Source organism: Indicator indicator, chromosome 15, assembly GCF_027791375.1.
Source record: "Indicator indicator isolate 239-I01 chromosome 15, UM_Iind_1.1, whole genome shotgun sequence".
NCBI classification, from domain to species: domain Eukaryota; kingdom Metazoa; phylum Chordata; class Aves; order Piciformes; family Indicatoridae; genus Indicator; species Indicator indicator.
Window position 1 is genome coordinate 9115410 of NC_072024.1, and position 24274 is coordinate 9139683.

At 41.5% G+C, this 24274-nt stretch overlaps 1 protein-coding gene across 1 annotated transcript in view; it reads right to left on the reverse strand.

Moving 5' to 3' along the window:
- PTPRG (protein tyrosine phosphatase receptor type G) overlaps positions 1-24274 on the reverse strand; it is a 413314-nt gene that overhangs the window by 60753 nt on the left and 328287 nt on the right. The window contains exons 9-13 of the mRNA XM_054387705.1: positions 22089-22273; positions 20047-20155; positions 18146-18195; positions 15182-15968; positions 6407-6539 (exon numbers count right to left, since the gene is read on the reverse strand). Of these exons, the coding sequence (XP_054243680.1) occupies positions 6407-6539; positions 15182-15968; positions 18146-18195; positions 20047-20155; positions 22089-22273 (1264 nt within the window). The remainder of the gene's footprint in view (positions 1-6406; positions 6540-15181; positions 15969-18145; positions 18196-20046; positions 20156-22088; positions 22274-24274) is intronic.

Genomic DNA, 24274 nt, shown 5'->3' on the forward strand with positions numbered 1-24274 from the left:
CCTAGTATTTCAGTACTTCTATCTCTAGCACTGGCAAAATCAATTACAACCTGGATCTTCTGCAATAAAAGCTGAAATGCTTTCCCTGCATTGCCTGGGTTGAAGCAGAGAGATCAGAGGACCCTGAATCAGGCCAGGCTGCATACCACTTTCCCTGTCCCTATGCTTCTGAGAATGCTTGTCATCATATGAGACTAGATGTGGCCATTCTCAGAGGAAAATAAAGGCATGCCCTGTTCAGCGTGAGCAGGGCACATCTGGTCACTAGAAAGGAGATGGAAGCTGCAAGAGGTTTCAGGCGTGCCACTCACCTCCACACTTCTCCTTGTCTCCCTGGGGTGTTGCCTGTCTCCCGGCTTAGGAAATCTCTTGCCCTTGTCGGCTAATTCACCTTACTGCCTGTGATGACACAAGTTGTGTTCTGGGGCACTGCCATTTCAAGCTGAGCACAAATGCCTGGATGCAGTCCTCAGCAATCCCTGGGGGCAGTGTGAGCATGAGCATCCCCATCCCTCCCGCTCATTCCTGCCTTGTGCTGGTCCCTCAGTTACGCTGCTACAACTCTGGTTCCTTCATGAACCAGAGAGACTGGGAACTAATCTGTCCTAAATCAGGGCACAGAAGTCTCTCTCCTTTTTTTTTTTTTTTTTAAACATGGATTATTTCTCAATCCAGCTCCTCACATGGTTGCACAAACATTTGCATTGGTATCACAGAGGGCAGAACAAGGGCAGGAATGGAGGAAGCCACTTGAACCGCTGCTGCTGAAATACTCATGCAAGTGCACCTGAGGCATTGTTAAAATCAACATGCAGGCTCTCAGTATTACCACCTAGCACCCTCCACAAGTAATAAAATGAGCAGAATCACAAATATTTTAGAGTAAGCTGAGAACAGGTTTTATCATTGTAAGCAAGCAATTTTACAATGGTCTGTAAATCTGCAATATTCCTTTTTCAATCAGTACAGTAGATGAACAAAACATTGGGTACTCATAAAATAAAACCTAGAGATAGTTTCAAATAACAATTTCAGCACTTTCCACAACCCACTACAGGCAGAAGTTTTTTGTTTTGTTTTGTTTTTCCCCCACAATGAAGTTTTAACACTGTCTTAGCCGTGGAGCTGTGCAAGTTCTCCAGTGTTTAATACTAAAATGTGGTTTCCCAAGGCATGGTAACTACAATAATCCTTGGTCTTATGTTGCAGTTTTCATTTCTATATTGCAAACTGATTTACAAAGACAACTGACCAACCTTCTTCAGTGTTATTTTACCAGTGACAGACTCAGATGCTGAAATACTGAACACCTGAGCTTGTGCTCGGTGAGGTCTTTGACACAGAGTTCAACAACAATACTGTCAAACCGTAAGTGACTTGGCCCTGGGTCACAGAGAAAAATCAATGATCGAGTCAGAAAAAGAGCCCACATCTGCTGGTGCTCAATGTCATTTCTTCTGCACAGAAAGGCACCGCCAGAAAAGTATGAGGCTCTGCCATAGGACCCACCCCAAGGATTTTGTTCAGTTCAACAGGATGCTTAACAAAATTCTAAGAAAACTCACTGTCTGCTAAATTCCACAAGGTTTTGCCTAAGGAAAATTAAAGGCATCTTTTTCCCAAGCTGTCTCATATATACACATGACTATAAACAAGCAATGCAAGCTTGCTTGCTCTTTGAAAGGCAGCAGCTGTGTTGTTCCAAAAATCCCTCCTGAATGTAAACATATTAGCACTGTATAAACAGCTTGATTTAATAAGAAATGCAATACAATATTCCCTCTTTGTCTTTGGGATCACAATGTTGATGGCAGCAATAATTCAGAGGTGAATTATGGTATCTGTTCAAAAGAAAGGAAAAGAAAACTCTCCAGATATAGTTGTGAATTAATTTCTTCTTTCAGCTGAAAATGAGAAATAGCTATAATTTAGTTCCCATTTAAAAGTTGCTGTTGGCTAAACTCTAAAATCTTAATTGCTTCTTAATATTCTCTCCTTATTTTTTCCTTTGAAATCACACTCTATAGCATTGTAGTGTTTAGATTAAAAATCAGAATGGAAACTAGTGGAAGGTCACCAGTCACTCCCAAAATATGTTATTTTTTTCTAAAATAACAGAACTCAACGTGTATCAAAGGATTTTAATTGATTTCTCATCACCAGTCACCCTCCTGAACCTCTCTGCGAAACAGAAGGTGGCACTGACCCTGGGTTTCCCTTGAAGTGTCAATACTAAGGACTTGTTCAATTTGCAAGAGAAGATAGTGGAATTCCCAGAAAATACACATTTCAAGCCATAGTATGGCTCAACATGCTATAGGAACTTGCCTTGCTGCAAAAAACACTCCCAAACCCGAAGTCATACTCAATCCCTAAATAGTTTGGAGGTCATCACCAAACACACACTGCAATTCTCAGGGCTCATAGAAAAGGCTGTGAGAGTAACAGTAGCAAAGGCTGCAGACAATCCATGTTAAATCTTAAACTGACCTTGAAGAACTGCAGAAGGATGTCATGATCCTGAGTCTGGGTATAAAAATCACAGATGCAAAACAAATGCCCAGAAACGCAAAAATAATGCGCTTGGGAAGCTGCAACTCACAATGCACGTGTTTTAACAGGCTCTAGATGAGCTGGTAGTGCTCCAGTGAAAGATCCTGAAATCTCAGTGAACAGTTGTCAGAAGTACTTAGTTGTGTCCCTACAGTACACAATTTCAGGAACCAGTACAAAAGGAATGAAAGCATAAAAAGAAATACCACTGTGCCACTGCAGAAGCAAATGGTGAATCTACATGTTGAGTAAAACGAGGATCTGATCTCATTTTTCAGTCTGCTAAGAGTCAAATTATCAACTCCATGCTAAAAGAAATCAGTTTCATCACCAGAGCTCCTGGGAGCAACAGTCCTCTTCATTGTGCCCATGACAGCTCAAGGATCAGCCAGGCCAGCTTTTCCTCAAGAGGAATCAAAGATGCACAGAAGCAAACTTAAACTACAGCCATCATTGTTCCGTCTGCCCAGGAAGCCCAACTGCCAACCAGCCCCAGCAGACGTTGTGGCTCCTGGTCACCCTGCAATAGTGCTCTCCTCATTGTTCTGGGATAAAAGGCAGCACCATTTTTGCAGCTTCATTATGCTGACCTAGTTTATTTTCCACTCTACCAACTTAAAATGACATAGTCCTCTTTGCACAGCAGTGCCATTAAAAGTACTGAATTCAGGGAACTTTAGTAGAAAGGTAATGCAGAAGCTGCTGCTTGCCTGCAAGTTTCCATCCATTTTCATTACTGAGATGGCCACCATGCTAAAAAGATGGAAGTGACCATTTCTTTTCAACATCAATCATATCTTTTTGCCGTTTGTCCAGGATCCACATGGAAAAGAAACTGAGAATGGAAAATTACCTCTGCAAGTAAGGGAGACTTGCTCAGAAACAGCACAGATCATTTCCAAATATATTCAATTACAAGAAGTCTCTAATGAACACAGCATGGAAACTCCACAGATAAAGACAGGAAAAGCTTCATTGAACAATGACTGCTTCCTATCACTCTCCTTTTCAAATAAAGGGAACAGAAAACAAAGCTTCCTTACAACAAGACATCATCACAAAACTTATTTCATTGCTGTATCACAGAACGAGTTACAAAGGATCCAAACAGAGATAAATGCTTTGCCAAACCTTCACAAGCACCATCCCTAATCCTTATTTTGGTCCCTGGATAATTGGGCTTCGATGCAGTGCAAACAAGCAGAAGGCTTCTCTCTGCTTCATTGTTCTACTTATGTCACCTCTGGTCTCAAATCATCTAATCCCACAAATGCTCAAAAACGCAAAAGTGAAAATATCATTTGTTTTACCCTCAGAATGTATTGCCAAAGGGTAACTATGTCTCTTTTGCATTTTCTAGTTCTCTGGGTTTTGTTTTGTAATGCTTTTTCTCACACCAAAACAAAGAACTGCTGTGCAAAAGAGGACCCCTTGGTCCAGCACGCCTGTCCCCTTGAGGGTTATCCTTTCATAACAAGTGCTTCTCTGCTGTGCACTTCAGTACCATGTTTCCCTGACTGAAAAATCTGTCTCAAACTCGTTTTCATGCCATTTGCTTTGATGGTGTTATTTAGCAAATTATTCCATATGTTGCCCATTACATTTTAAGCTAAGTATTTCTCCCTGAAAATCCAGATCACTGTTCCTCTCAAACTTGTAAATTAGACTCCGCAGTGTTTGAGGATCTGTTTTTTCCTTTCTTTAAAACATTCACAGAGACAAACATTTTATTTTTCCTAAGGAAAGGAAATCGCACTGAAAAGGGCACACAAAATGCTGTGTTGCCACTTCAGTGACATGGTCTGCACAATGTGAAATGTTACTGTGGACAATTTGTGCTCTAGTTGCTTGTTGATTTAACCTTAAACGTAAGTTTACTTCTTCTGTACAGCCTCTGAATTTGCTAAAAAATCCTCAGAACTATGAAGGAGGATAAAGGAGTGCAATTTACTTATTGTTCCTCAATAAACAAACTTGATTTGTTTCTCATATTTATCAAAAGCTTTGATTCCTTCATGGCATACTTTCTATGTCTATACTAAATTTTAAATCTCCACATTTTTTCAGTATCAAAAAAATTGATCCACTGCTGTCAAGGGTATTAATGACAATGCTCATAATTTCACCAAAGCCACTGATGTACTCATGCGTACTATGGAGAGCAGATAAGAACCAATTACTGTCCATATGCAAAATAACAAACATCACTGGAAAAGTAATTTGGTTTCAGCTGAAGTCATTGTTCCTGCATCTTCCTGGATTTATCTGCATGTTGGTTATCATGAAGCAAATAATTTTTTTATGAGGTAGACAGCTAATAATTTTGAAGATAAAAAGTATTTAACTTTAATTAACATATCATGATTTTGGACTTCAGTAATGCTATGATCCATAGCAGAAGCTATATTTATCAAAATTGAGTCTCTAAGTCTTGGTCACTATGCCAGTAGATACTTCAGTATCTTCCCAGGGATGGTATTGTTACTCTGAGTGAATTAAATGCTAGTTTTGCAATTACTTTTCTACATCCATTAGTGAAATTTCAGGAAATGGAAATGTTTTCCAAACAATAAGATGGTACTGACATTCTTCTTGGTAATAGCTGTTAGCATTTTATTTCAAAACCTTTCCTCCTTAGAAGAGCATTTTGCATCAATGCAAGAGAAGTACTACAAGCTTGCCATTACATGTGTCAGGATATACCACATCCTTCAAGGGCTTGCCTGGTGTAGGTATCACCAAGTTTAGTCCTTCAAATGAAGAAAATATATTGAAGGATAGGCCACTAAAATGGGCTCTTCACAATCTTTTCAATTTCAGCTTCTGTACACAGATCACTGCGATTTTAGTGTCTCACTACAATGATGTTCATTACTTGCAAATGTTAATAGAAACTATTTTCACAAGACTATTGTCATCTATTTATTAATATTCTTTGAATATTCCCAACCTCTACAATTTGGCCTATAAATTGTCAGTGAAATGGGTACACTGAAAACCAGCTTGGTAGTTCTTAAAGCCATCCGGCAAATATAATGATTCTTGGACTTCTATTCCTCCATCAAGGATAACTTTTTCTGTGTGGCATTTAATCAGATTTTTAAATAATCCCTAATCATCTTCTACAAGACTAATAATCTCTGATTAACTTTTGCTACCAGACAAATGAGGTGTCTTTGGGTTCTGGTTCTAGCACAAGAAGTTGCTGCAGATTTTCATTTACTCTAAACCAAATGCATGTAGTTTTGTTGGTGCTAGCCCTCGTCTCCACCACTGCACAATGCCCACTGGTGTAAAGGACAGCATCTCTTTGTGAGAGGCAACCTTTACTTTCAAGATCTTGCAGGCTGTGCTTCTAACACCTCGCTAATGCTACTGAACTCCTACTCAGCATTGCTATGTAAAGTGAAACAAGCTTATCCTTCTTTCTTGAAGCACAGTCAGTGGAAGAAAGGAGCTGCTTAAGATCACAGTGGAAGTCTGTAGCAAACCGCCCATGGAATCAAGCCCAGTCTCACTGGGCTTTTCTCCCATGATGACCTTTCCTGAAGGCCAATACAAAGATATCTTTTCATAGGTATATTAGAGGGACAAATTGTGAAAATATTTGCCAGCCTTACAGCTGGCTTTACCATCGTTGGAGCTCTATCAAGCTGATTTTCATGACACAAAAATCAATATTTAAGTCAGCAGAATAGTTAACCCGCAGAGCTGTTCTAGCTTCCAGTGTTATTCATTGCATCTATCACTGTAACATCTAATGAACTAAAAAACACAGGACCACATTAAAAAACATTACCTGAAATGTGTTTTAAATTATAATCATTTTCCAATCAAAAGGAAACAGGCTTACCTCCAGTAGACAAGCACAGCAATGAGAAGAATGAGGCACATGAAAGTCAGTGCTGAGACCACAATAAGAGGGATGATCCATTCCATTTTACCAGGAGAAGGTCTTGTGGCCATGCTGGAACTGTTCTTGTCAGCTGTGTGTTAAACACATAACGAAAACAGTCACTAAACGGAAAGAGAATTACTGGATGGAAAAATGTGTAAGAAAAACAAATAGATTGTCCATTTTACATGGTATGAGTAAACAGAGCAAGGATCTTCTAGATGCAGGGTGGAACTCCATTTGTCTTCAGTCTGAGACATGAGAGCACAAAAGTATGGTGTTTATTGCCACATATGGCTTGGATTTTACTGCTGCCTTTAATTACAGTCTCATAGAAAATGTTAGGACTCTATTGTGCAAGTGCCTATTATCAGATGTGAGGTACCCTAACAAGTCATTTAACCCAGGTAAGAAAGTAAACACCTTGCTTGGTCATCAGTGTTTGCAGATAAATGCACTCTGTTTCTCAACACTACAGGACAGCCCTGTTTGCAAAGCTTAGTGTAATACTTCAGAAATACATTTCTTGGTAACTATCTTAAAATAAAAAATCCTCAACATGTTGGGTGTCATGTCATATCATTTGCAGAATTGTCACAATCTGGCGAGTTACTGCATACAAAAGCACTTTTTAGCATATGGATTGTCAAGATGGATGGGAGAATGAATGGATAGGATATGTTGTAACTGACAGAAGAAATGATTATGCCACAGCTTTTGAACAAAATTAAAGTTGGTCAATATCCTGAGATTTGGCCGAGTAACTCTGTTTCACTCTCACACGACATCTCGTTAAAATTCCTGTATCATATATAGAATGAATATCTGGAGGTTTTGCAAGTACTACAGCCAGTGAGCATAGACACAGTATCAACATATTTTAAAAGACACCTAATTTGTGCCAATTAACGTAGGCTTGATGAATAAATTGGTTTAGATAGAATGATAAAAGAAAAATACAGAAGCGGATTCTGTATCTTGTTCATGTTTCCTAACAAACAGGCAGTAGTTGATCAATACCTGTCAACAGGATGTAATGGGAAAGGATTACTGTAAACAGCTTCAGATTTCAATGAGGATTGAAATATACACACTTGACTTCTACTTTTTAGCCTGTGTGAGTCTTTCCTTACCAATGTGCTTCCTTGCCCTTGTTCAGTATTGTATTATTGTATCTTCTGAAACTGCTGCAAATCCTACCAGAAGAACATAATTGCCTTTTCACCATAGGCAGGCAAAACACAGATAATTGGAAGTCACCAGATGTCACATAATATGAAGTCATACTCTATTTTAATAGCATTTAGATTATGCTCCTCTATAGGCAGGAGTAAAATTCAACTAATATGGAAGTAAAGGTTAATTGTAAATGCTTTTGCCTGAGTGCTGAAAACAGAGCAAGGCTGCAGGCTGCTGCAAGCCCAGCAAGAAATCTTTCTAGTTTTAAGAAGTAGGCTGATGGAGGTAATGCCCTTTAGCAAGCAGCCTAAATGAGGTGCTAATCAGAGGGATGTTTGGGGGAAGTGAACGTGCACTGAGTGTAGAACTGATCAAAAGAGATGTGAGTAGCCAGTTGTCTCCAACTTCAGTAACCAAGGCTACTGAGGTTACCAACAGTGCCACTTTGCAGAATGGGCACACAACGTTGTGTCTTGAGCATGTGGTGAGCTTTCGTCTTCACAGCTTACTGATAATACACAACATACCATTTTAAAGACAGGTCTTTGATTTCCATGACTAGCAAAGAGTAAGGAAAAGAACAACCCCAAAATCAGAGTGAAACTCATTCTCTGCATTTGCCAAACTTGAAAAAAATCAAAAGCCCTGAGGCATCATTTTTATCAGTGCATTTCAAAGCATTTAAGAGCATGGAAAAATTAAGCCTGTGAGGTGTTACTAATCAGAATGGTAAAGAGGACAAAGCAAAAACCATGCAGTGTAATAAAACTTCCTAGGAGAGCTAAGCAGTTCCACCACCTTACATCCATTAGGGTGTTGCTTCATTTCTCTCCAAGGACAGTATTCTGTTTAGTTTCACCTCCACACATTTCAACACAAAAACATATGTCTGTGTTTGCATGGGAAGAAAATTAAATTCCATTGTAAGCACAGCATGGGCTGGAGTCCCAACGCACACTATTAAATTCTGCAGTGCTCACAGTGCTTCTCTTAGTCAGTCTACTGTGGAGAATACACTTATCTGACCCTGCCAACTCCCTGTACCACAGATGTGAAGATAAGAAAACGTTCAGTATGCTGAGAGCCAGAATAGCAAATGTCATTCCTGCATGCTGATGTCTGGCCCTTAAATTCCATTTGGGAATGTCCAACCAATGATGTGCTTCAGCAAAAAAAGAGACTGTTCCTATGCTGGCTTTGAAGAAAAAGTCTTAGGTGTTTTCCACTGCTTAAGTGTTGAGAGACCTTAAGCATAGAAATGCCAATAAAAATTGTAATAGAATGATGCTTGGGCCAAATACAGCAGCACAGCTAGAGAGCTGGTGCCTGTCTCTTGAGTATCTTAGTAGAAGAGTCTAAGAAAAGGCAGCACTCTGGGTAGGTTGGAAAAAGAGCTGAGGAACATACAAATGAAAAATAGGATAAATCTCAGCCTTTACAGCCTCACTAACAAAATATTACGATATCAAAAAATAGTCAGCAGTTCACTCTTTTCCAAAGTAAGAATGTTGAGGCTTGGTAGTGTCAGTAGCATAGCCTTGTACAGTACCCACCATATGCTGTACTTTGGAGGGGTGGGGGGAGTGGAAAAGCTTAAAAAATGGACCAGAAAACTCCATTTTTGCTAAGAAATGTAAACAGTTTCCAGTGGCATATGCCTTCGTTGAATTAATTCAGTTTGCCTTTTACTGGCTTGGAATTCATCCCGGTAGGAAGGAATAAAAATTATTACAGCATATCTGTTTCAGGAGGTCCCACACAATACAAGCCCTGGCACTGCTGAATCCATTCCTGCGTCTGGAAAAATCTGTAACTCCTGTGAACCACCCATTCAGCAGTTCCATCCAGGTCCTGGATGGATAAGGCCCTGACACAGAGATTAGAGGGCATTAGGCAGTGAGGGAGGCTTTGGCAGTGCAGCTTTTGCACAAAGGTCAAGGCAAGAAAGAGGCATTCTACAATTTGTGAAATGTACTGTTTTTCCCTGTATTCTTGGTAATTGGCTCCTGAGAATGGAAACATGTTTATTTCCCTTTAGTAACACTGCTTGCTATAATAAGCAGCCAAAGCTGTACTATATAACCTAGCTACCTTTATCATCCTTTGTCCTTGCATAAATCATCAGGCCAAAGTCCTGTTTGTTGTACCGTTACAGATATCGCTACCTACGACAACAAGGGTGTTCTGCAGGCCACAAGAAAACTCCTGCTGCTGAACTGCCTCCAACCATCCAGGTTTGCAGAAAGTCAGCAGCTCATCTTTCCTTTGAGTAAATGAAATTATGGATTTACACAAAGGTATGGCCAAGAGAGCCAATGGGATCCTGGGATGTATCAAGAAAGGTGTGTCCAGTTAGTTTGAGGGAAGTTCTTCTACCTCTCTACTTTGCCCTGGTGAGACCACACCTGGAATACTGTGTCCAGTTTCGGGCTCCCCCAGTTCAAGAGAGACAGATACCTGCTGGAGAGAATCCAACAGAGAGCCACGAGGATGATTAGGGGACTTAAGCATCTCCCCTATGAAGAGAAACTGAGATCCCTGGGAATATTTAGTCTGGAGAAGAGAAGACTGAGAGGGGATCTGATCAATGTCTATAAATATCTGAGGGGTGTGTGTCAGGAGGAAGGGGCCAGGCTCTTTTCAGTGGTACACAGTGATAGGACAAGGAACAATGGGTTCCAACTAGAACACAGAAGATTTTGCCTCAACATGAGGAGAAACTTCTTTACAGTGAGGGTGACAGCACTGGAACAGGCTCCCCAGGGGGGTTATGGAGTTTCCTTCTCTGGAGACTTTCAAAACCCACCTGGATGCGTTCCTGTGCAAACTATCCTAGGTGATCCTGCTCTGGCAGGGGGGTTGGACCTGATGATCTCTTGAGGTCCCTTCCAACCTCTGATATACTGTGATACTGTATCAATTCATTCTGGAAAACAGTACTGACCATATTATTCAACTATGAAAAGGCAACTACACATGCTTTTAAGAAGAGCATTGCCTCTGGCACAAGCTCATGCCATTGTGTAGCTATTTTCTTCCTATTCTTTAAAGGCATTCCTGCAGAGGTCATATGCGCAGGCTGTGCACAACTAAGCATGGCTTTTCACTGTTTTGCAAACAGATGCCAGTCATATTTAATCCTGATGTCAGATAGCTGAAATTCTTCCTTACAAACATCGAATAATTCAATCCTTTTATTTTTCAAACCATTCTGCCATTTGCTCCTGTAAGTTGCCAGGCAAAATGGCTCAAGTGCCACATGAAAATACAGCTTAATAATCCATGCCATATAGAGAGAAAGAAGGAATTACACAGATGTTCAATTATCTTAATGAGGTGATCCCTAAAAGGCTTTTGTAACCTCAGACCTGGCAAAGACTGTTCTAAAAAAAACAAAATTCAGTCTCTGCTAAAAGCATGCACCAGGTCTGAGATTTATCACTGCACATGATGATGTCTCTACAAAGCCCTCTAATGGAAGGAACTCAGCATATGTGGGTGAGTGCTGAGGGATAGGAGGACCTGACTGAAGTTTGGATCAAAGGCCAAAACCACACTTCTGTTCTCAGAAGTTGTTCTGGGCAACTATTACTTTGCTCACAAAAATCCATTTGTTATCTCCTGCCAAATAAAAAGGATCTGTTTAACTGTCCAGCCAAACCAAAATTCTCTGGGATAGTATCTACTCTAGCTTGGCTAAACTGAATCATGCTGGGTTTCCTTTTTTTTTTTTCTTTTCTTTTCTTTTTGTTCTTTTTTGGTAGAGCATCACTTTAATTGCTGTTTTTTCTAATTTTCAGGTTTCAGAGTCACAGACAATGCTGAGCAGCTGCGCGTGTAACAGTTGCAGATCAAAGGTACAATTAGTCTAATGTGGGCACCAAAACAGAGAAGAGGATGATCAGGAGAATGAAAGAGGAGAATGCAAGCAAGCGTTCAGTGACAGGAGAAAATCATTAGCGTTGGCCGATACCACCACACAAGAAGAGGCCAATGCCATTTGGAAAATAATGACATGGCCTCAGGAGAGGTGTGTGTGTATGTGTGTGTGAAATAAGCACTAAAAGAAAATGAGCCTTGCTGTACTAATTGGCCTCGCACTTTCCCTGTAATTTCTCATGTGTTCCCTGTTCTCCTCTAATCATCCACGCTCGTGAGTACTTCCCCATTCAGTTATCTCCTTACAACTGCTAATTCGATGCTATACAATTAATTTTACAAGTGTACATTCTTATGAAACAATTTTCTACTCTTCAAAATGATTAAACTTCCATTCACAAAAACATTTTTTCAAACCTGGACTGCTTTTTAAAACTGTTTTCCAGATGCATCCGAAGAAGTTTCTGCCCAATCTGGGATGCAAGAAGCCACTGGGATTCTTTCTGCTCACTTTGGAAATGGCCTTCAGTCTCTTTCTGCTGTCCTGATACTCAAGAATGCTTTTCAGACACTTCTGGCAATAACCTCCTGGCTTTGCTGGTCATTGTCCTGATTTCAAGTTTACCTTGTTATGGAAAACCTTTAAGTCCTTTTCTCATAGGAAGAGGTCTTGCTTATGCTGGAATTTCACTGAACACAACTGCTTGTATAAGCTAGGTCAGGTATGTCTGTATGAACTGCAAATTTCTATATTTCTGTGGAAAACAATTAAGCTGAAGCAATTAGGCTTAGGCTTTGTGCTAGTGTTCGACTGATGGGCCGGTTCACCAGCTGTGGGTTTTGCTGGCACATGGCTTTGGTAACCTAGACCCAGCCTGGTAGGAAAGCTCCTTTTGCATTCCTAAGAGTCTTCTCACAAGGGTAGCACTCTCAACAGGCCATCCAGTAAAATATTTGGACAAATTCTAGGTTAGGCAGACCTCAGCTATCCACTGCAGAAGCCTGGTCAGACGAGATGCAAAGAAAAGGACATGCCTGAAGAGACTGAAAGACAAAGTCCTCACACCTGGTACACAGAGATTCACATTGAAAGCCTCTGTCCCAAAGTCAATAAAAACCACCTCAAAATGTTCACAGAGTTGAAAATCACTAGACAGTCCCAATGTCTGGAGAGGGAGTGGAGTCACCAGGTTTGTGACTTCTTCCACCTGGAGGTGAAGGACAGGGAAGGAACCTCTACCCAAAGGAAAATGGCACAAATGAGCCCTCCTTCATCTCTGAATAGCCATTCCCAGCTCTTTTGCTGCTGAGTGTCCTCTTCTGTACACCGAGGGACCTTGGAGGGGTTAGTCTGGGATGCTGAAAACATGGTACAGTTTCTTCTCCTCATCTTGGGAATGTCACCGGAAGTTTAAGGGAGATTTAACCAAGGTTAATTTGGGTGAAACAGGTGACTTTTCCACTTATATTTTCCCCCCAGCTAACATGTGCTGGTTATTTCAGATGTGATTTCCTAAACATGGGAGCCATTTTTGTAAAACACAGTGATCTTAGTAAGTTATCCTCCCTCTATATAAAAAGATGGAAAACCTAATTTGCAGAGTCCTTTCAAGACTTGGCTTTGCACGCAGTCTTCAGGCAGGGTCATTCAAGCCTCCAAGCCTGCAGGTGAGCTGAGCTCTTAAAAGAGGCTGTCTAGTAGGAGGCAAAGCTGTATTGAACCACTTTCAGTGATAGTTCTCTGCATACTAGAAAGAGAAATAACTGCAGACTAAGGGCATACAATTCACAATAATCAGCAAGTACTTCTTACCAATATTAACAATATTTCCCCATCTCATTGATTTTCATCTTTTTAATCTTATCTTCACCACAGAATAAAATCCAATCTAATAACAATACCTTTGTTGTGAGCCAAGAAACAAGACCAACTACCCCTCCTGCCTCAAATTTATTAGGCTGAGAATAAGCCATGAGGCTCTTTCTAGGTCTTACATGAGGGATATTGTACTTGGGCCATCCAAGAATCTGACACATGAGAAAGAGGGAAGCAGAAGGCAGGATGAACTGAAGACAACTGTATCAGAGTCAGATGTACCTAGGCAGATTTAATTTTTGGGGTCTGAACTCAAATGGTGCTGAATGCTTACTCCCAACATTACAAAGCATGGCTAGGACAAGTTCTCCCCTTCCTGATAAAAAAGGTGATTAGGCCAAATGGCATGTTGAAAGCTGCCTGACAGGCACCTCACACCATATTCAGTGGGAGCACTGGACTTTGAAGAATATTTCCAGTGTAGGAGTAAGAAAAATATTTCTATTTCTAACAAATCAACACAACCTGGTGCAGGTTTCTTGGCTTCCACATTGTTAATCTGTTCTCTCACAGAACAGTTATGATTCACAGCATTAGAGTCAGGTCAGCATTTCTGTAACAAATGTTATTGAAGATCGGATTTAGCTTTGTTTTTAAATTGGTTCTCAGCTATAACTGAGTGCACACTGTCTGCATTTTTGTGTTTATAAATGTAGAGAAAAATTAATGTAGGGTTTTTTCCACACTACTCTTGAGTAGCTTTGATGGAAAAACAAAATTACAGAATAGTCTATAGATTAGCAAAACAAACAATAACAGTAAAAAAATCCCATCAAGCAAACAAAGGAAAAAGTGCACTATCTCATAAGTGCTATGATAATACACAGAATCACTCATCAAACTCATCATGGTATCAAAATCTCAGCTCTCACTCTGCAAAAAAATCTATACACATGTACTCCATTTGCTCCTTGCAGTTAAAAGATCTGTTTTCCTCACCAGTGCCTGGAGCTTCCCAAGCAGAAACACGTGCACATGCAGTGGACATCCCGCACAACAAGTTTGGAACATGGTGAGATACATGTTTACATAGGCTTGTGCAGCAAATCCTGACCACACAGGGCTTGGTGCCCACGCAGATCATCAGGGCATGGTTCCAGAAGGTTGTCGTATTTGCTGTGTACGTACTGCGGCGTTGGTACATATAACCAGTGTTGGCATGTACAGGAGCATTGGCAATTCTCATCAAGACAAGCGGAAAATACATGAACTCTGCCTGGCTAAGGTTTATTTTTCATAGGGGGGAAAAAATAAAAAGTAACTTCAGTGCAAAAGGTGCCTTGTCTTGGAAGATCATAGCATGTAGGCTTTGAGTGAGAAATAAACCAGTGATGATCCCGTATTTGGGAGACTATTTCAAAGCCAAGTCAGGGACAATCCTGCAGATAAATTACTGTAGCTTACAGCACACATAGGAACCTTTCCATGAAATACGAGCTTGGCACAACACCTGGACTTCCAAATTAATTTCACAGTTATAGCTCACCACATTCCCCTTTCTTTTTTTCTAAACTGAAATCTTAATTCATCGTGCCAGGGGGGTAACATTTTTCAAATTTTATCTTCCTGTAAGCAATACAAGGAACATGAATATGGCCCAATAAAATAAAAGGATGATTCTTCCCCCTCTCCTCCCCCAGTAACATTTTGTGGGTTGGGTTCTGTGACAACCTGCCCATCAGATGAAGCAAGGCACCACAAAAATGTTGCATTGACTGGAAACCAGTAAGGACTTTGTATTGTGTCATTTTTCCAACAGTCTTATGCTGGTAAAAACAGTTTCCCTGAAGGTCACTCACCTGGGTTAATGGTGATGAATTTGTTATCTGAGGGGTATTCCTCTGGAAACCTGTCCTCCTTTGAAGGAGGTCTTTTTGTTGTCTCTGGTCTTCTTGGGATCTTCCCCAGGTAAAGTTCGTTGGTGAACGCTGGTGGCACTTGGGTGGAAGGGAGTGGCTGTGGCTGAGCATCTGCTTCAGCAAAGCTCTCCTTCTCCGTGGGGGCAATGTTTTGGTCTGGCTCTTCATCCGATATGGTTTTATTTCCTTCCTCCTCAGCAGTCCGGTTGGGGGAAGCTGTGGCCACGCTGGGCTCCGTGCTGTTGTGTGCCTCAGCAGCTGCCGTCGCCCTGTTTTTCTCCTTCTTCTCAGCATCCTTTTCTTCCTCTTCCTCATGCTCTCTTTCCCCATCCTCACTTTCACTCTTTTCATCCTTCTCCCCCTCCTCGGCTCCCTCACTGTCCTTTGTCAGTGCCGAGTCCCGCTCTGGCCCAGGGGAGGCGGCAGCAGCCGCCTCAGTGGCAGCCAGTACCGGCCGCCCTGCCTGTTTGCTGGGGGCAGCCCCTGCAGGGAGCCGGGTAGGCCACACGCTGCTAGGGAAGGAGGAGATGCCACCACCGCTGAAGCCCAGCCCTGCCAGCAAAGTGCTGGTCACCACTGAGGCCATGGTGGCCTGGCTGCCACTGGAGGAAGGCCCCATCCCTGTGGCCATGGACACAAACGAGAAGGGGAGCCCTGAGGAGGTCCAGGTGGAGGAGCCGGAGCTGATGGGAGCCATGTCAGCTGAGGAGGCAGGAGATGCTGTAGGCTTGAGGAGGTCACCGGCAGCAGAGGGGAAGAAAACACAGCAGAGAGCATCAGCGGAGGCCCCAACATGCTACCCAGAGTAATTTTTCTTTTTCTTTTCCCTCCTTTTCCACACACATGCCATTCTGGTTGCTATGATTCTATTCTCTTAAAACTGAAGAGACTTACACCAGCTGGATGCAGGGCCAAACCTGGAAACCAGGAATGGGACACGTCACAGAGCTACCCTGCAAACCAAGAGGGGAAGAAATCTCCCTGCATTCACCATTTCCAAACTATCATTATCATCAAAACCCTCTTTATCGTTATCTTTACTTTACAGTGAGATCTTCTCCACTCACGTCACTGGTGACTTGTGAATTACGTCTCCTTTCAGGGGTGAGAAGGATGTAAAGGAGTTTAATGAGTTTAGCTGCATTACTCACGGTGCTTTAATCCTCAGAATACAGAAGTTTAAAAATACAGTGTTACATAAGGGCTGTCCCAAAATAAGGGCTGTGCTGCCAACATGAGTCTCCGTGGCTGCTGGGTCTGCTCTGACGGGGAACTCTGCCTCTTCCCACACACACTGCCAAGGCCTTGAACATTACTATTTTTATTTCCTTCATTTACCCATTATGGCATTAGTCTGCTAAGGATCAGTGCTGCAGGGAGGTGTCACTCTCATTAGAAAAGACTTGCAGCACAGCCAGCTGGGGTCTCACAGAGGACTTGGAGAACATCAGGAGCCCTTCGGCAGGTCTCCACAGCCTCTAACCAGGACCACCAGGCTGTGGCACCCATGTATAGACACAGCATTCCCCATTACTAGACAAGCAATTAACATTCCTGAAGTACATGTGGAAAAAGACACTGAAGTGAGTCAGCTAAGGACAAGGAGTGTGGAAGACTTGGGGTAGCAGTTCTGCCTGGCCAGCTAACCATGTTCCCTCTGCCTTACTGAAAAATGTCTCAGTGTTACTGAATTCATCAGCAAGAGGAGTATTAGCTGGAGAAGTACACATGAGACAAGGATCAATGAGGGTTAATTAGGTGCTACTGAACATGGAGTGAAATTGTAAAGGGTTTCTTTTTGGAACTGAACTTTGTAACTTATTTCTGTGTCTTTCTGAAATTCCTGTCTTTAGTCAGGTTGTATAGTTGAAATGCTGCAACAAACCAAGAAAGGTTGTTTTCTCACATAATTTTTGACCTGCTGCAATCACAGAGAACTTGAGATCTCAGGAGAAAACCTGTGCTTTAGAGATTTCAAGCCAAAACCTTAAATAAGCATCTAAACTTTCAGGTACTTATCAGTGTGAATCCCTAAGGCACTATGAGATTTGCTATTTGCTGGCATGTACACTCTCAAAGCTGGACTGAATATTACAATTTGACAGGAGATTTTATATGTCTAGAATACCTCTATACATCATTAAACAAACATTAATCATTTAAATTCAAGCTTTGTGTGTGTTATTTGCTTAGTAGGGAATATATCAGACTGGAACAGAATAAAACCAGAAGCAATGTACTTAGAGTAAAGTCTATAGCATGAATTCAGTCCATAAATTTGCCTGAACAATTCAGTATACTAAGTACCAAGAATTTCAGGTTATGGATAGCTTATGTTAAATAACCTAGTAAAGTTTTCAAAACTGAAACAATATTCCAGTTTTACTGTACATGTATCAGCATTTCTGATTCTGAATACAAAAAGTCAGTGTCAGTGACTCCTTACAGTCTCACTTGAAGTAAAATTAAAACAAAGAGCTTCTTAAGGCTTTATTCACACAATAGCATGTATTCTTAAAGCACCAGAAGATCAAAGATGCTGTGTGTGAAGGCTTATTCTTATTGCATTTACTTCTGGTTATACAGTTAATAAAATTGAATTTATTTCCACAGTCATCATTAAAATTACAAATCCCCTTTAAATGACCTCAATACCTACACGGGAAGATGTTTGTTAATACTTGACTCTCCAGTGGTCAAAGCCTCTTGGACTATGAAGCCAAACTGTTCCAGCAGTATGTGACAAAACCTTTCGTGGCGGCTGTCCACCAGCATCTCCCAAGGACAGCTCGGTCCTGCCGCGGATTCCCAGCCCCGTGCTGCCACCTGGTGGGAACGCCGCCCCCCCAGAGCCAATACCCCCGCGATACCACCGCCCACTCGTCACCCATGGCCACGACTTACCACTCCTGTTTTCACAATTCTGGTCCCCTCGAAAATTCGAGTAGTGTTAGCTGAGAAACAAAGAACAAGAGCACGTCAGCATGCTGGGGGGGAGGCACTGGTGAAACTGCTACACAACTGCAGAACGGGGCTTCTACAAAAGAGTGTGCACACGGGGCTCTGGAGTGAAAGCAGCTCAGCTTGCTCGGTGTTCCCACCTTGCCTGGTGCTTGTATCTAAAGGCAGGTTCGTTTGGCCTTAACAACTCAGGCCTGACAATGCTGTTTTAAGTGTATAAAACACATGCCCTCCTTCAAACCCAAGTTGGATCAAACACCCTTAACTTGGCAATGTCTTTGTTTTATATGACAAGAAGAAATGGCCTCAGGTTTCAGAGGAGGTTTAGGTTTGGATATTTGGAAAATTTATTCACAGCAAGGATTGTAAAGCACTGGAACAAGCTGCCAAGGGAAGTGGTGGAATCAGCATCCCTGGAGCCATTTTAAAGGATGTGTAGATGCGGTGCTGAGGGACATGGTTTTAATGGTGACCTTCTAGGGCTGGATTAACAGCTGGACTTGATGATCTTAAACACAAGAAGCATGAGCACCTGATAATAGTTTTTTCTGCCCTTCTGATAATACTATCATTATTTATTGCTATTTATCTCAATTACAACTATAATTAGCCTCTGAAGAATGCTTTGAAAGTTCAAGCAGATTTTTTTTTCTAGGTTAGATCTTGGGTACAGCCAAAGGTCAGAGGAACAGCTCCTTTTGGGGAGATATGAAGAGAAATGCAACATCTGCTCCCATTGCATGTATCACTTCCACTGCTTTGAACACCAGGCTGGAGTACTCGGAGAGTATCTGGCAAAATTGTCAATGCCAATTTACTCTTAACTGTAATTAAATAAGTGCCATGGTCAAATCTCAAAGAATTTTTTCCATTCTATTACCTGCCAACAGAGGCAATAATCAATAACATACAATTTTCTGAGTTCTGCCTGGCACTTAAAAGTGAAGTACAAAACTTTATGTTGAGATACTAAGAAACTGAGAGCTACGCATGAGATGTTGCTTGGACAGGACACTTCTTGTCTGCAGTGTTGCTAACGCTGTGCATGACACTGCCACAGAACTAAGTTGGGTCCAGAGCTTGATATACTTCAGATACTAAATACTAAGAGAGTAGGATTAAAACATCCACAGTTTCTGAACATCAGTCTGAAGCCAACCTCTGTTACTTTGTTCCATATACTCTGAGTCTGTTCCATCAGACCTAACTGACATAATCCTTTGCTTTATCTTAATGATTCATCTTTTTAACTCTCTGCTTATTTTGTTCTTCCATTACTCATTCTGAGGTTTCTACATCTGTAATCTGGAATGGGAGTTCCTATTCATCAAGTTCCCTCAACTTTTATCAGATTTCTCCAATAAACTTAAAAGGAAACCCATTACAAAGGACAGTTTAGCCACTCCATTCTCTTCCTTTCATTTAAAAATGCACATTCTGGAAATCACTGAGGTTATGTGCATGGTAAAACCTGAACGTCTCCACGTGTGATTTATCAAGGTAGGACTAATCTTCTTTCCTCTTTACATTAAACAGACACAACTCACACACATTCTGCTACAGCTGTGCCTCTGATGCATCAGCATCTGAAAACTAGAAGCAAGAAAAGCTCTGAATTCTCCTAAAGCCTGATAAACCCGGCAAGCAGTGGCATAGGCAACCCCACCAATCACTAGAAATAGGATTCTGATAAAGTCACTGGCCACAATATGAAATTAGCATTGTCTATATGCATGCAAACATCTTCTGAAATAATTCCATACCATATTGCACTCTGTAAAGAAAATGTTAAACAAAGAAAGAATCATTTAGTGTAAATATATGCATATGCATTTTTTTTTTACCTTGAAAGAGCATAGTCTGGCTAAAGTCACTACGCATTTCATTTCGGCAAACTGCTTGAACTCTGAACAGATAAAGGATGTCAGGTGAGACATGGCTAATGATGGCCTTCTGTTTAAAAAAAATAGATATTATTCAGTTTTTTACCCCCACAGTACTGTCCATGATCAGTTTGAAATATATGAAGCATTCTGCTAACACAGGACATTTATGCCACTTAAGACAAACTTATTTCTAAACAGAAAAATTCACAAGTCCCCTGGAAGAGGGCAACACCAAAGTGATGCACCCAGAGAAAGAGATGAACACGTCCTGCATATACTCTTGTGACAGTCTTCATGCCTGAAAGTCTCTGCTCTCCTCAGAAAAACCTAAATCTAAAATCACTTGACCTTGCAGGAAGTAAAGTAAGTTTTTGTAGATGGAGATCCAAGTCCCAAACACAGGATAAGGCCAGAAATGTTGCTGCATGTTCATACTCTTTATTTTGCAGCAAACCAGCTATGGCAATTTGATGCTGGTGGCCTGTATGACATGATGGCACAGCATCCTGGGCGGGGATATCCCTGTGTATTCTTAGACCTGAGACACTGCCCTGCTGTCTTCCAGATTCTCTTCTGCGTTTCCTTAGTACACCATCACATCAGTTCCTGTCTTGCAGCAGACATCAGCAGTAGCTGTGTGGGTCACTTGAAACAGCAGTGACTTGTCTAGTTCTGTTCAAGACTGGACAGCCCAACTATCTCTGCTAGAGCACTAAAAGCAAATTACACTTTCCTCTGAAAAAGTTTCCTTATTCTCTTGTCCCTAAAATAGACTAAACTAACATTGCTTTCTTCACCACCAAGCTCTGCTGCACAGCACAGGGTCTCACTGCAATTTATTTCCAAGCTATCACTCCATCACATCCCCTGCATTTTTAATTATTTCTTTTACATGGAACAGGATGCTTTCACTGTGCCCACCTCATTTTTGCTGATTAAGGCTCTCCTCGTTATACCTGATTAGAAAATGTCTCCCTTAAGAGTGTAAAGTTATGACAAGAGAGAGGTTACAATGCATCATAACCTTGGGTGCCTTTCAATAGATTCCTTTCTGATTTTGTGAGGCACATTGTTCCCTAATGTGACCCAGATAACAATGTCTAGTGGGGAAATGGAAAATATAAATGGAAATGAAGTAAAAGAATCTTCATCTAAGGGAATAAGAGAAGTATTATTGTATAACTGATTGAATGGGCCCAGAGGACTGTGCATTTGAAAAAAAAAATACGATAACAGTCATTAGGAATAACATTCTGTGCTGCTGCATTTTTCATGTGCATATACAATTACTGGTTTCATTATTCTAGAGGCTTTCTTTGATTAACAATAAACCGAGGCCTTTCAAACCTGAATATGTCACTTTGATTTTATATGCAGAGAATGTTAAAGACTGGTACAATACTTGCTTCCACTTAGACAAGAATGACAAGCAGATCAAATCCTAAATGGAGGAGATAGATTGGTGTTTCCATCTGTAATGGAACTGTCTTGCTCTTCCCTCTTTCTCTCTCTTGTATGGGGCCACTCCACAGTAACCTTCTAGATCTGACCATGCAACTCCTACTGCTGGCAGCACTTGCTGCCAGAAACTGCTCCAAAGACTGCAAGGGGCTATGCACAGTGAAAAGCTTGAGCCTAGGAACAGATTTTGGGGGATCAGACTTCTCACATGAAGATCTGTGAGCTGAACAAAAGCCAAAAGGTATTCAGAGCCTAACTATTTCCCGAGCCAGCTGCTTCTCAGCAGCAGTACATGAAAAAGTGTCTACACATTTAGTCCTTTATGCACTCATGAACTATAAATCCAAGCTCCAGTGTTTTGAACATTGTGTACAATGTTCAACTAATGCTGAACATTTTAATAGCAATTCACTGTGAGTTAAGCGCTAGCCTGACTATAAGGGTCACAAATGATTTCCTCGTCTACTTCCTTCTACTGAGAAAACAGCAATGTAAGGATAGCTAGATACAGATGTCTGAGATTGATACTGTGGTTTTACCAGGTCCTTGTCACTGTCCTTGGTGAAAGTCTTCTCCTTTTCATCTTCATTTTTAGTCCAGCTATATGAGATCATGTAGTTCATGATCGGAGGGTGGTAGATGGTTTCTGGTTGGTTCCAGGTTACAAGTAATGCTGTCCTGTTCACAGGCTGCACTTTCATGTTGACTGGGGGAGTACTGCAAGCTAAAAAATAGAAGGAAAATATGTTAAGCTTTCCTAAATAACCAAGAGAAAACAAAGAGGAAAAACTGTGCCTCACTTTATGAGCCATGTTTTTTCTTTAATGCCCTTCCCTACAGTAATAGCTTAGATTGCAATCCACTGAGACCAATGGGATTTAATACCACCTGCAGCTGCTTCCTGCTCTCCAGAGTAAAGAGAGTAAGAAAACCCATTCTCTGCAGGCAGGTTGCTTAATTTTAAACTTATTTTCAGTCCTAGTGTTTGCATGTACACTTTAACTTGGTCACTTAAGAGCTCTGCAATGTAATACTAAGAACTCAAATCAAACTGAGCTTCAGCTTCCCAGGCCCTGGGGATCTCCTGCCACATGAGTGGGATAAGTACACTCCAGCATGCTCTGCAGGCCCTGGAAATAGTTTGAACCTCTGAAAGCATTGCCACTGTTGGGTCAGTAATTACTTTCATCATAACTTAGTACACCGTTCACATGAGCAGAAGTTAGTTTACACTCTTCTTTCTATCTATTTTGTTTCACAGATTCTCAACTGTTTGTCAGAAATGTATCACCAGCACAGGGAAGTGTGGCACTTAATGGCCCTTGGCCATCTCCTTCTTATAACAGGGGTGGGAACCCACGAGACAGCCTCTGAAAGCTGTGCCTCCCTAACCCTGCCTGCATTGGTGAGGAACTGGTTTCTTCTCACTCAAGCTTAAGATTTTGGTGATCTCAGCAGAGGAGCAGCTTAGTCAGCAGGCAAAACCACAGCTTCTGCTTACTGCAGACGCCAAAACCCGAAGTTGTGCAGGGAAGACCAAGCCCAGGTGCAAGCCCAGCCCCATACACTTGAAGCGGCAGAAGAAAACGTTTTTCAAGGCACTGGAACGTGAAGGTCAGGGTACTGGTGAAGAACGCTAGGTGGCACTCATATGCTATCGAAAAAGTACATCATGCACTTCTCAACCAAAGAGTTTAGCTCTTTTCCAAGCGTTAAAAATCGTGTTTAAAATACACGATTCAAGACAGATTCTCTCATTCTTTTCCCCAATATAAACTCTGAACCAAGAGAAATCACTCATAATGATACCTAAAAACATATGCCATGGCAAAGGAGCTGCTCCCTTCTGCCAGGGAAAGTCGAAGTGTCACCCAGCCCATCGCACTGAGACTGTTTGCAGAATTATTTCTCCCAATAGGACTTTTTCATCTGAGGCCAACACATTCAGCTTGTTTGCTCTCTGCAGGTAAGTGACTGTGTGTATGTTCGGCCTTTATTTCACTTCCAAAGAGTCCTGACAGCGCTGAAGGGGAGAATGTCTGTTCCTAATGCCTGGACTTGCAGGCTGGTCATGTAGCTCTGCTGTTACATTTCTGAAATAGCTACAGTTCCTAAATAAAAATGATTAAATGCTGTAAACATCAATGTTACCACTACAATAGAAAAATATCTGTATTTGTGCAGCTGTAACTCACATTTTGTAGCTAGCCTGGTCAAGAGAACATTTATTACAGAAACGCAGGTGGGCAGGAAAGATTTTTGGTGTTTGCTTCTGCCATGAGTGGTAGCAATCTTGCAATTTTGCTGTAGAACTTTCTGTGTGAACCAGGATGATCAGAAAAGCACACAACTCCTGTAGTACCTCTGATCACTGACAAAACAAATATGTTTCTGCTGACACTGAGTTGAAGGGACCAAAATGGCATTCTGCTGGCAATATCACAAAGCTAGAAGCAACACCTCAGTCTGCTGCCTGCAGACCTCTTCCCTCCTAGTCTCTGCAGGGAGACCACAGGGATATGGTGCTGCGGAGCATGACACAGAGGTGGCCAGGGCCCAGTCAAGAGGGTACAGTTCAAAGAAGTTGCTCTTGTCATTATTTACAGAGCTTCACAATCCTTGGTATGCCTCTCTGTGCTCACCTCTTTCCGCTGAGTTAGTCAGATCAATTCTCACTGACATCATTGTTTATTGACAACTGCACCAATAAATCATAACTGCCCCC